This window comes from Watersipora subatra, chromosome 11, assembly GCF_963576615.1.
Source record: "Watersipora subatra chromosome 11, tzWatSuba1.1, whole genome shotgun sequence".
Taxonomy (NCBI): domain Eukaryota; kingdom Metazoa; phylum Bryozoa; class Gymnolaemata; order Cheilostomatida; family Watersiporidae; genus Watersipora; species Watersipora subatra.
Window position 1 is genome coordinate 41,733,577 of NC_088718.1, and position 14,249 is coordinate 41,747,825.

The 14,249-nt window shown below is 33.5% G+C and overlaps 1 protein-coding gene across 2 annotated transcripts in view; it reads right to left on the minus strand.

The window, feature by feature from the left end:
- LOC137408477 (galactose-3-O-sulfotransferase 3-like) overlaps positions 1–14,249 on the minus strand; it is a 98,944-nt gene that overhangs the window by 15,033 nt on the left and 69,662 nt on the right. Inside the window, exons 3-6 of one of the 2 annotated variants that reach the window (XM_068095018.1) lie at positions 12,127–12,203; positions 10,041–10,217; positions 6,893–7,113; positions 3,148–3,317 (exon numbers count right to left, since the gene is read on the minus strand). In XM_068095018.1, the coding sequence (XP_067951119.1) occupies positions 3,148–3,317; positions 6,893–7,113; positions 10,041–10,217; positions 12,127–12,203 (645 nt within the window). The remainder of the gene's footprint in view (positions 1–3,147; positions 3,318–6,892; positions 7,114–10,040; positions 10,218–12,126; positions 12,204–14,249) is intronic. The other variant, XM_068095019.1, reaches the window with a different exon arrangement.

A 14,249-nucleotide genomic window follows, 5' to 3' on the forward strand; every position in this document is an offset into this window, starting at 1 on the left:
TGGTGAAATGATAAACACAGAGACTAAGTATGTGCACAATAATTCAGAATTTCTAGAAGTGACTAATTAGCGCAGGTTGTTGAGCTGAATCGATTGTCAAGATTTTGAATCCAGTACAGAGCAGTATTTTATCATAACTTCTAATCCTGCTACAGACAAACAAACACAGCTCTCATATAAAATATTGTTAAAAGTAGAACTGAAAAGATAACTCCAAGTTTATGGCCTTTAGACACGCTTCTTCGCTATGTCGAGTGTTTTGGAATGTTTAGCTTTTTTATTGCGTTCAGTTTATTTTCAGGATATTGTTAGCATTTCCGCAACTTATTTGTTCATTGTTGCAAGACTTCAAGTGATTTGGTAATAGTAGAATAAAAATGGACTAAACAGTTAATATTGTAGTTGTTTTAAAATTTCAAACGTATTTTTTCACTGTTACATTAACACAAGAAATAAGACGCTTCTGTTGGTACTTGCTGTTTTAATTAAAATTACCCTATATTTATTAGTCCTTTTACTAATATTAAAACACGTTTTTATGTTGATCACCACTAAAGAGTCATTGAGAAACCCTTTTATTTTTATGTTGTTTAAACCTTTTGGCAGGTCAATGTTTAAAGCTGTTTAAGGTAACTGCAGTGGACCTTCTAGTCAGCCTTTTTAAATCAGCAGAATCAGCATTTCATAATTGGTTACCCTTCCTGTCACTATCAATTCAAGTTAGGGAAAGTTCACCACAACTTCTGGTTCACAGGCTAGACCCTTTAGACTACAGCGCTATGGCTATTCTGCAGTTTACTTCTGTCCTCTGTTGTCACTTACTGTTGCAATGCTTGAATGCAATGAGAAGTGTCATAATGGCACTTTTGATTGATCTGAGCGTTCTAATTGCGATAAATCTTTAACAGTTTTAATCTTAAAAGGGTCAGCTAAATGTGAATGTGAAAGCGAGTCAAAAGGAGCCAGGCCGGAAGAAAATAGTGCAAAATGCACACAAAGACAAACTTAGAATTAAGGTTAATGTGAAATTAAAAGTTATTTTCAAGTGTGTGTTTCGTAAGATAAATTTACTCAGGTTAAATTTAAAGTTTATGTTATGTAACATCACAACAGTGTCTACTGAACTCTGTACCATTAAGTCCCTCTAACACCGCCATTAGCCGCTACCTTCTGTCTCAAAGGTAACAACTCATTACAGTATTGTACATAATAATGTTACATTTTAATTCAGAATATAACCACAGAATACCACAAAAAATTTGGTTGGAGATGCAAGACAATCGTCATATGCGCAGAGAATACAAAGAATAGGTTAAAGCACCTTTAAAAATTTACAGCCTGAAAAGGCTAAATGGCCATCAGCATGTTTTGATACTTTTGTGATCTTTCATGTAGCGCAATAAAATTTATTCAAGAAGAAGTTAGATCAAGAGCTTTTCTGAGAAATTGCCCAATAAGAACAACCTGAATATAACGATAGTGTTGACTTATACAAAATCTAACTTTTTGGGATAGAAAAAATTGTAACAGTCAAACACTTTCACCCACTGATAATTGTTGTTGCACTTATTGTTTAATGAGATTTGAAATAAACTTATTTATAGCTGCAATTCATTATTATACACCTTGCAAAAGAAAACTGTATTATTATGTCACAACAAGAGTTTGCCCTGCGACTGTTGTTCTGTCAAATAATGTTCTTTGTTTTACTAATATGTAAATAATTGATAAAAAAACCAAAACGTCATGATTATAATATTACTAGAAATTCCACTGTCATACAGCCCACGACCAAAGTGATGTTGGAAAAAAGAAAGGGTACTGATGGTTGAGAAATGCAATATTAGCAGTCAAATAGGATAACTGCAATGGTAGCTGTAATGTACTGGGTGTTATTATATACAACAAATAGCAATAATGAAAGGAAAAGATTATATGTTTATATCTCTTCTCCTGCAAAAAAAGAAATGCAATATTGGCCAATATTAGAAGTAAAATGCACTGATATTATTAGAATAACCAATATTATTTATATAGTAATAATAAAAAACCAATGCACAATTTTGTTTACATTTCAAAACGTCATAGCTAACAATATCACGAAGTTGTAATATTTATATAGATTTTTAGAAAATCTGTACTACGTAGTCATTGCCCTGTAGTCATCCAAACTTATAATTAATTATTGCAATATTCTCATTAGAACCGTTAGAAAAAATATCATCGTCATGCCTTTACTTACGCTGCGTTATATTTTTAGAAAGTCTGTACTACGTAGTCATTGTTCTGTAGTCATCCAAACTTATAATTAATTATTGTAATAATCTCATAAGAAACGTTAAAAAATATCATCGTCATTTGCTTTACTTATACTGCATTGGACATCAGTTAGAATAGGAAAGTATTCAAGTGTGTCGGCAAATGAAAATGAAAAAATTGAAATCGCCAAAAATGAAACGATTTCTGTACTCCTATGTTAATTGCCAAAGCCTTCAGCAGTTCGACAATGCTATAGACTAGTAAAAAGTGCACATTATTTTTTGTGAAATGCGCAAGACTTCATCGTTCTATTATCTGTCCCTTGGTGTTTCAATTTTCGGTCTTAACTTTTATTAAACTAAGCTTTTCAAGTGTTTTGTGGTGATTTTCGTTGAAATTAATCTGTCTATTTGTGGATAATCCGATCAGATGGGTAAGTTTTAAGATAATACCGACGTTTCACAAAGACTTGGTAACATATTTAAATAGGTTTAAATGTGTTTTGTATCGTTATTATACTTTAACGACTTTACATAACGATGCTTAAATTTGTTGATGAAATTTCTTGACAAGGGTTCGTCTCATTGTTGATGAATAATTTTTGTAAGTTGTGTGCACATGCATTTATCATAAAAACTCCCACACTTCGCTCCGCTCGTTTGGTCATGGGACAAGTAACTAGTATATACTGACAGTCTTGTGTACCGTGAGAAATGGCCATGTGTAATAAGTAAGAGTACAATTATTCATAGATGGAAAGGTAGAAAGGTAGTTGAGCAGCGTAGATGGTAGTTCGCTTGTCTTTGAATCTGAGTATTTGGGTTTAATCTTTATTATATGATACAGAGATTTTCAGTAAAGGCCTATATATATTTTAGGGTAACTTACTGTTTAATGAGAGATGCAATAAAGCTATTTATAGCTGTGATATTATTCCTGTCAGCATAGTTGAAGCCATACCACAGCAGCTGACCAAGATGGAACCATGCATCAGGAAGGTCTTTGTAAAATCGAGTTACAAAGAGCAAACTATCATTAGTGGCTACCTCTTCAGGTTTCTGAAAGAAAATGTTGCGATCTTTAGTTGGTAGCTGGAAATTATACAGTGTAGCCAACAAACAGTGTAAAAGCATATATTGTATTTCAACCGAAATTAACTCTCAAAATCTAACTCAAGGGAAGCATAATGACTATCCTCTGTTTACTATGTTTCTGTGCGCATGTTGAGTTACCAAGCGATAAGTGTTTGAATGTACCTTCGCATGTTGCAGATTAACGTAGACACTGTTTAAAATGTAAGAAAGTGATCAGACTGTGTTGCTAATTATTTATCCATAAATCAATAGTTGGCGGGGTTATAGGGATTTGCAGCTTAGCAAAACCTTTTTCCTGAAGGGGTGGACCCTTTTTGTATTAATACATGAGCCACTACTTTGACATGCCTTCTAAGGCTGTTTGCATGGAAAACACTGAATTTTACCTTTAAAGATGTAGTTGCGTCAAAATTTAAGTTGATCTTAAAAAAAAGCATTTTTTTTCTCTATCAGTTGATATGTTGTTTGTTGTGTTACGCGATCGCATTGCCAAGATATTTGAAGATTAAAACCGAAAAAATCTGATCACCGTAAAAACGCTCAGGCCACAAAAACGTGCCCAGCCTCGCCAAAAATGATGTCACGCGTTTGGCAACCTCTCTTTATCTCTCGTATTCACATCGGCTATTTGCGATAAAAGTCTAGTCTTACGCGGCTCTATTGGCATATATCTTATTTTGTATTTGCTCGTGTTGGCTAAAATAAAATTTTAAATCCTGCTACAGATGCATTATTATGAATGTTTAAAAGGCCTCAAATAACGAAAATTGAAAGTTTGTTCTACTCACTTTCTCCAAATCTTGTGTAAACATTTGGGTACCGACTACCAATTCTACCGGTCTACGGTAATGCTGTCTAGTCACTTTATGTAGAACGCGGTCTTTGTATCAGCACAGTTCTGCAGCTACCCATATAAACGATATACAGCCTCCCATAAGCCCCGCCCACATTATGTCGCCTATTACCTACGTACTAGTTTCTTACTAGTATTCTTACCGAATGCTAAATAATTGAAATAAGCAAGCCACCTCTTTGAAAAGAATATAGACAGGGATAGAGTTTTAAGGATGAGAAGTCTGCTGCAAACTAGATTTGAACTCACATTCTCCAGTTCTGCGGACACCCATATACCATTCACTACAATATTCTGCAAATCATGTTTTGCATTATCTTCAACAATATTATTTTATTATATAATTTTTACAAGAGAAAATATTTTCATCTCGGCATAAAGCTTTTATTAAAAATCTTCATCAAGTCGTGGCCACTCACATAGTATTAGCTGATACAATAAGACAAATTCATCTACTGCAACAAACTCAAACAAAACATCATCCAGCATGCATTCAAGTCTTGCTTTCTCCTTTATAGCAGTTTCCACACTGACAAAGCTTCTTCGGCTGGTGGGACGACATAAACATTCTGTAATCAGTAAAACAAGTAAATGTAAACAAAGAAGATGCAATAAATATGTCATGCATAGATATGTCATTCTAAAGCGTATCTATTGACAGCTTCCAAATTGGGAGTTAAATAAATTGCGAGTGTAATTTTAAAAACGAATAAACATTTAATAAAGGCACAAGTACGCCAAGCCAACGATTCGAAGCTTTGGTTCTGGAAATTAAAGATTTGCAATGATCAATCGATTTTACCCACTTCCTACGTGTGAAAATAATTTGTAATCATGACTCTAATTTACCAAAGAAAATTTGAAAAAACTATTATAGCTAGGTAAAACGGCAGATAAGCTATGAAACGATGATTGGAGATAGCAAAGAGTTATCATTTTATTAATTAGTATATGTATTTATGACTAAAAAATATTACATTTACTAAAGTATAGAAGACTCTAAGTTAATATACCTCCATTCTGTCTTCTTCTGCAGCAAAACGCTGCTGACGCCTGTCAGCTTTGGCCATAGGCTGTCTACTCTAATCTTTTACTAAACGTTGCTCAGATAACTCTGAGTAGCGGTCGCTCGAACTTGAAGCCATTTTAAAACTATGTATAACTTAGTAATTGTTGAAACGCGTTGAATCAGTAACGATGAGCATGAATTCTCTAGCGATGAGAATCTTCGAGATCACAGACAACGCGTTTTACGAGTGATAACATTTATTACGGTCTATATAAAAACTTTGCGATCGTGATTGGCTAACGAAGCCACCTCATATTTATCACTCGTGGTTTCGTTTCAGAAAACAAACTAGTTACGTCACGAAATTGGCACCCGCTGGAACGTGAGCTTTTTAAAAGAGGGCCTCATTCAAACGCATATATCTCTGGACAGGGTTGGTCTACAAAGACAAAAATGGCATCAAATTGTAGCTGATGTTTTAGCCTTTTATGGGTCCTAATTTCATTTTTGACGCAACTACATCTTTAAGCACTAAACGTAAAGGCACTGCTAAGGAAAATAGCGACTATTTTCTTTTTATATTCCAAGTAGTTTTCTTATAAAAGGATTTACTTTTTACAGAAAAGAAACCTTGTATTCTAACAATATTATTGTTAGAAAATTCTGTTGTGAGCATCTCAAAAAATTCCTAAATGGCTTTCAATTGACAAAGTACTGCGGAAAGACATCAAACAAACGGTTTTACCTAGTTGGTTAGCTCAAAGCATTGTTAAATACACAGCTAAAACAACCTGTAAAGTTTATGGACCTCTACAACTTCGTGCTAAAATATATGACAGCCGTTTAACAGTTTTTTCGAAAAAATATTTTTTCGCATTACCATAAAAATTACTGTGACAACTTCAAACGCATTCCAAATTTTTAAGCAACTCTTTTAATTTTTTTGGTCGTAATCATTGGCGACATCTAGAGTGAATTGAAATTTTATGCACTACAACACTGGTAAACTGAAGCCTTTGAACTTTTACTCTTGTGACAATGCAATACTATTTCTCCGTAAATTTATTTGAAATTGTTGTTTGCATCAGAAACAGACATTGTTAAATGACTCTAATAATAATAACAATAGGAATAGTAACATTAATTAATCTTGGTGCGCCAGGAGACGCAATGATAACAGAAAAAAGAGAGTGGAGAGGTATCAAGACCTGGCAAGAGAAACAAGAATAATATGAAAAACATCAGCGACGGTAGTACAAATCATCGTGGAAGCACTGGAAGCAGTGGCAAACTTGCGTGAGCAAATGCAACTGCTGGACATAGAAAGGCAGAAAATAGATAGAGTACAATTCTCTGCCCTACTAGGATCCATGAAGATACTGAAAAAGGTGCTGGATATCCCAGGTTAGAGGCCCTAACCCGATACCAACGTATCACTGACTGAAGAACTGAGGAAATCATCAATACTACAGTCTGATAACTAAATCTTGAAAGTATAGTCTTAGTGACAATTGGGTTGCTAACAAAAAAATCTTCAAAAGCAAAGCATTTTGATTAAAAAATAGTAGCTTTATCAAAAATATAAGCAACCTTGCACAAGATACAGCAGCCTTTACAGAAGAAAAGATAATTTTAGCAAATTGATAGCTAGTTATACAAAAAAAACAAAAAGTTTACCAGAGGTCCAGGATTGGTGAAATGAAATCGATTTCTAATCTCGTCGTTACCAAACTTTGTGAAACATCTGACAGCCGATTTAAACCAGGAAATAGGTTCCCTGACAAGGGCTATGTGTTCATAACCAGGCTTCATAAACTTCTGCAAAAAGCTTTTGTTGTAAATAGCATGATTTACCAGTGCATCTGCTTTTTCTTTCTTCCTTGGTCCAATTGTCCAACCTAAGATAAATAAAGCTGTTTTTATTAAAAGTCCAAACGATACTTTCAGATAATTACTGAGCATTCCGCTGACATCAAAAATTTTATCATTCAATTTGGTTTGCAGCTCTTAGCCTAGATTTCAATAAAATTAATAAGCTTTTACTTGTATTTAACAGTGAACTTGCACAAAGTTTTAGTTGATTTCATCAGAAGCCCTTTTATATCATTTGCAATTGTTTTTGATATTAGAGGTTATTTGGCTGCAAAGACATTTTAAGATTAAAATTGACAAAAAATCATCATTATTAAATAGCTCAGATCAAACAAGAGTGCGATTACGACGCCTATATTTGCAGAGACTGACAAAATGGAGGCGCCTAATACTGCAATAATTAATGAACACAATAGCCGATATAAACTATTGCAATGCTAACAATTTGTGACATCATTTTGCACATTTGTAAGCGCTTTAACCGCAATCAGGTTTTAGTTGTTTTTGTTTATTTTAATTGTAAAAAATCCTGGCATTCAGATCATCTTAAACAATGAAAACAATTGCAACTGGTAACATAATAAAGATACATTCTGTTAAAGTCTGCTAAAACTTTGTGCAATTGCTTTTTTAAACTAATCTAGAATATCTAAAAGTTTAAAAAAATATCTTCAGTTCAACATGAGATGTACTCATTTCAATGAACTGACATGTTGTGTAATGAAAATGCTGTTACAGCAGAGATGCAAACATAAGATATCTATAACATGCCTAACTACCCTGAAACATCATTGTTTTAAAAATATATGACGATTGCTTAACAAATACTATTTCTGCTCCGTTATTTACTTTTGACAGAGTAAACTGTTTAAAGTGAACTTGTGTTCAAATTATTGTCTCTCTTGTGCTATTGGTAGTTGTGTGCTCATGCAGATGTATTATTTTTAGTCTTAGCACTCATCTATACTCTATTAATCATCACAGAATGAATGAATCAAGTTTGTTTTATGAACCTGTTTTAAAATAAATTGTGGTTGAATCAAAGCTTACACTTACCCTCTGTAGATTAGAAGTGGGTGTTTTTTGCAACACAATCTACTGCATAGGACAAAATTGCTCAATATACCTAGCCACAAAACTTGATAAAACAGAGACATCCTTGAAACAAGAACACGAATATGAGTAAGTCAAGTGAACTCCTAAACAGACAATATTTTCCTTTTAAACTTTTTTGTGATGAGTCAGTTTTAGTTTTAAAATTGGCTTAACAAGCGCTAAATAGCTCATTGATCAATAGAAATAAATGCATATAACAGCTATATGTCTGCTGGTTTGAATAACAAAATCAAAAAACTCAATGAAATTGTCGATTAAAAATGCCTGGATAATGCTATCGGAAAACTCATTTTGAAAAGTTTTCTATCCATAGGAGAGGATAACTCCGCTTGTGCATCATGAGCACTTAGTCTATGTTAAGTAGACTCACACAAAAATACAACAAACCAAAAAACTAGTCAAATAAATGGAAAATTGAACATTTAAAGTAAAAATATATTTTGAAATCCATGATAATACAATAAGTATTGCAGCGAAGGTTTTATAAATTTTCAGTTGATCGACATGACAGCAGCTTTTCATGACAGCAGCTTTTCTATTGAGATATCTTTGCATCACATAACATTACATCAGCATGACAGCAGCTTTTCTATTGAGATATCTTTGCATCACATAACATTACATCAGCATGACAGCAGCTTTTCTATTGAGATATCTTTGCATCACATAACATTACATCAGCATGACAGCAGCTTTTCTATTGAGATATCTTTGCATCACATAACATTACATCAGCATGACAGCAGCTTTTCTATTGAGATATCTTTGCATCACATAACATTACATCAGCATGACAGCAGCTTTTCTATTGAGATATCTTTGCATCACATAACATTACATCAGCATGACAGCAGCTTTTCTATTGAGATATCTTTGCATCACATAACATTACATCTACATGACAGCAGCTTTTCTATTGAGATATCTTTGCATCACATAACATTACATCAGCATGACAGCAGCTTTTCTATTGAGATATCTTTGCATCACATAACATTACATCAGCATGAAAGCAGCTTTTCTATTGAGATATCTTTGCATCACATAACATTACATCAGCAAATAAAAGTATACCAAACACCTGAAAATATAAACCAAACTTTTTGTACTTTTAATTGGTCACAAATTGGCAGCTTTTTTCAAACATACCTTGAAGCGTTTGCACTTTCTAAGGCGGTAAATAAAGAAGAATTTTTTTGATGCACTAGATGTAGATTTTACTATTATTTTGATGAAGTAAAATGAGAAGAACTGAAACAGTGAACTGGTAATTGAGAAGTTGGCAGTTTTGTTTTTCATTAATATTTTGTTTGTCTCTCATGCTACGTGAACATTATTCTGATGTCTGTTGCCACAACTAGGCTTTTTTGCTATGTAATTTTTGAAGACTTGTATTGCAATTTTAGTTTTGAAGTTTTTGAAGTCCAGTTTTTTTAAAATATATCACCAAATCTTTATTATAATAAAAACTACATTCGTCTGCTCAGCTCAGAGGTTGGTAAAAAGATTCATCATATTGGATTTGAACTTCTGACACTTGGTTTTATATTCCGACTCTCTAACACCTAGGCTACCCAATCTGCTTTCCATCGTGCACCAAAATATGTATGGGAATTTTTAATTCCTTTGCTTTATGGGGATACTTCACAATCTCTCACAGCACACAAGACTAGCAGAGTACTAGTCATGAATTATTCAGAGAAGATTAATTCTGTCCGTTGTGACTCAGTTTGCAAAAGGCCTATGCTTTGTGTCCCACTGGTGTTCCATGTAAACTAAGTTAGTGTTATGCTCATTTGTATAATAGTAAGTCACAAGTGTACATAAGACAACTTACTTTTTTTGTTGGTCCATTTGATATGGACACATTTGCAGGATGTTAGTACATTCAACTTGTTGTTCATTATATACCGAGCAAGGATGCCACGCAATGTAGAGGAACCTGTTTTTTCTACCTTAGTCATCACAAACCTCTGAACTGGTTTGTTCTTTTTTAGCTGCTCTACAAGAACAACTGCAATGTAAATATATTAATCAAAGTCAGTATGGGGGAATTAAACTGTGTTGGAATTTCTGCCAAGTATAATTTCTGAGTTAGGTGTTCTATGGAATTAACTGCAAATTAAATATTTTTAGTAATATTTTCAACTGACCAAAAGCCATGCCAAAGAAACGTTAATCGGACTGTGTTGTAAGCTGCTTTAACTAAATAAAAATGTATTGCCTAAAATCTGACATCGTTTTTACGATTCCAACAGAGCAGTTAATTGTTTGCAAATGATATACATTGGGATTATGCAATGGAAACACATAGCACTAACATTCACTAAATTTCTACGATGCACACAAAGCGCAACATGTAGATTTGAAGCTTTGTGCAAATTGCAATACCATGCGAATAAAGCGTTTCTATAGACATTCGCATGATGCCGATTGACTCTGGCGCCTTGATGAAAAAAGGGAAGGAACTGTACGCTATAAGTTAACAATTAGTCACGCTGTTGGCAACGCACATGCTAGCCACGCAAACACGTGAGAGGCGATTGATGAAGGATAACAGAAGTATTAAAAATGTTTAAGATTAAATTGATGGCACAGCATTTAAATCTGCATTATTTATGAGTGCTGTTCCCATTATTTACAAGCATGACGGACTTGGTAAATTTTTACAAATTGCGAAACATGCTTAGCTTGCTGAATTATGCTGTTTCCATGATGCGGTTCACTTGCAAATTGGCTCAAATTTGCAAATCACGTGAATCATGGAAGCATAGTCAAAAGAGCAACAATCAGAACGGTACTTGAAATGACTCTTGTGAGACAATTTAGTTTCTGATTGCCATTCAGTTAAATATTTATTACTATATGTATATTGTTCATTATTTATGCTCCAGTCTGTGTGTAACTAAATAGCTTTCAATCATGTTTTCACTAGAGGTATGAATATTAAAAACTTTCAAGGTAAATTTGCCGATATATCAAGTTCCGCTTGAATGACTACCGAAAACGCTACCAAGCATCATCCGAAGAGAAGAGTGAAAAGTTGCCAGCTCACCGTTAGGTATAGGCAGACTACACAGACCTATCGAATTTGCAAAACTTTTAATGAAGCATTACATCTACATGTCTGTAACGCTTTTTATACCCTGAGATGTTATTGAAAGCAAAGTTAAGCTGTCAAGTGTTAAAAAAATGAATATCAGTATTGCATGTCATTGGCAAAAGCGGTGACTTATTTTGTTCGGGTTTAATCCGGTTTCGCATGGTCTTTGCAGAAATGTGTTTTAAATCATAAACAGACCAAAAATCTTTCCAACCCAAACTCGCTTATCAGAAACAACTCTGAAAACTCTGACTCCTGTGCAACCATACCTTTAGTTTGAAGAAAACCAAGCCATATTAAAAAGGAAAACTATAGCTGTGATTTTGGTAAACTATTCAATTCTAGATGACTGCTTTTCTTAGCTGTTCAGACAAAGCTCTTTCAGTTCTTGCTGTAGTCTTGAACACTGTTGATTTGTTTTTGTCACAAAGGAGCATTTCAACTAAATGCAAATTTACATCATATTTTACCATATCTTGTTCTAACGAATAACTTTTCCAAATGTTTGGATCTTTTTACCTTGCTTATGCTAAATGTTTAATTGACGTTAATTCAAGGTTTCAAAATCTTTCAAGGTTTGTTTTTCATTTTTACAGGACAGTTCCAGATTTTTACTCATTTTAACCTAGCTACTGTATATCAATCCAGTAATTTGATTTTAGTTGCTAACTGATATTCGTTTTATTCTTTTTGTTTTATTGTTGTTTTTTAGCATTATTTGAAAAAAAAAACAATTTGTTTAAAATGACTTTACTGCCAATAAAGTACTATATATGTAAACGCAACAAGAATATTGAGGAGAAAAATCCTCAGAACCAACCTGCATGCTGTGACTTTTCCCTCCCATCATCACCATTATCAGAGACCAAATATCTCAGGTCACTCACTCCATGGCTCCTAAATATATTTATGCCAATAAAAATATTGTTCCTTCAACCCTGTTAACTTAACTACATGCTAATTTCTAGTCAAGCTCAAGTCTCCTACCAGAGACCTAAAAGCATGAGCTCTTCCTTCGGGTTTTAAACCATTCCTAATGATGCGATTTTCTGCGTCTGACTTGAGTTTATCATTGCTGGTATGTGAACAATCAATATTGTATGTCAGGGAGTTATTATTGCACCCTATGCTCTAATGACGACAAAAATCACAATTTTCTATTCATATCTATCCTCTATCTATATATATTTCTAAAATTACGTTCGTATGTCCGTCTGCATTCCAGCTATAGCTATTATTAGAATAACTGTTGCTGGACAACAATGCTAACACAACATCATGGAGTACCATCATTAAAATGATTGGCAATCCATTGACAATGTGCCAGGCTAATAGCTTGAAAGTTACAGTTGTTTGTTAAAGTATTAAAACCTTTACGGTTGTGTATATTTTTTTATTAATTCACTTCAACTACACAAAATACTTTTCTCATGATATGTAATTTGAAATTTATAATGGGAAATGTTGTTATACATTAAATACAAATCAATTTTCTGTTCAGACCTTTTTGTTACCTGGGCAATGCCGGGTAGCACAGCTAGCATATAATATATATATATATATATATATATATATGTATATATATATATATATATGTATATATAAATACATGTATATATATACATGTAATCTATGTACATATAGAATGGTGTTAACCTAACAAGACCATTCTATATGTACATAGATTGAGCAACCACCCCCCTTGCGTAATTAAAAACTTACCACTTAACATTAATAAAAGACTGAACAGACTTTCCTCTAGCAAACATATTTTTGACTAGGCCGTACAACCGTACCAGACAGCTCTGACAAACAGTGGATACAACCATATACTTACGTATAAAAATGCAAACTCCACTAACAAAAGAAAAAGACAAACTAGACAACGAACCATAACCTGGTATAACCTACCATTTAATTCAAGTGTAAAAACTAACATTGGAAAAAGATTCCTGACTCTGATTAACACGTGCTTCCGAAAGAAAAACCCTCTACATAAAATATTTAACAAAACTACCTTGAAATTGAGCTACTCAACTATGCCTAACATCAAAAACAAAATAGAAAACCATAACAACAGGCTCCTTTCAAATTTGCCAACTACTGAAACTAACAAATGCAACTGTAGAACAAAATCAGACTGTCCGCTTAACCAAAACTGCCTTCAGAAGAGCATAGTTTACCAAGCACAAGTGACAAGACTAGACAGCAACACTGCCGAGACCTACGTCGGACTTTGTGAAACGGACTTTAAGACTAGGTACCGCAACCATAAAAGCAGTATAAATAATAGCGCAAAAAGAAATGCTACAGAACTGAGCAAACACATATGGGCACTAAAAGACTGAGACATTAATTTCAAACTTGAGTGGACTATACTAAAACACGCCAAATCCTACAGTAACTTAAGGAAAAGGTGCAATTTATGTATTTCTGAAAAATATTACATTATTAAAAAATCAGACATGTCAACACTTAATAAAAGAACAGAAATTGCCTCAGCTTGTCCTCATTCTAAGAGTTATCTTCTCTGCAATTTTAGTAATAAGTCAATCAGAGCGCGACAAAAACCGCCAATCACGTAAAAGAAAGGGATGTTTGAAAAGTCACCATCTTGCCCAGTTGAAGCTTACAGCCTGAAGAATGCGCCAGCAGGAAACTGACAGTAGCTGAAAGATAAGTAAACTATTTGACTTTCCAATTTATATATATATATATATATATATATATATATATATATATATATATATATATATACGTATATATATATATATATAAGCTTTTATTACTTTTGACGTTTGTGAATTTTACCCTTCAATTACAGAGGCACTATTAAAAAAAGCATTAGATTTTGCAAGCAACATAACAAATATCACAGAAGACGAAAAGGCAATCATACTACATGCAAAAAGATCACTTGTATTTCACAAGGACACGTCCTGG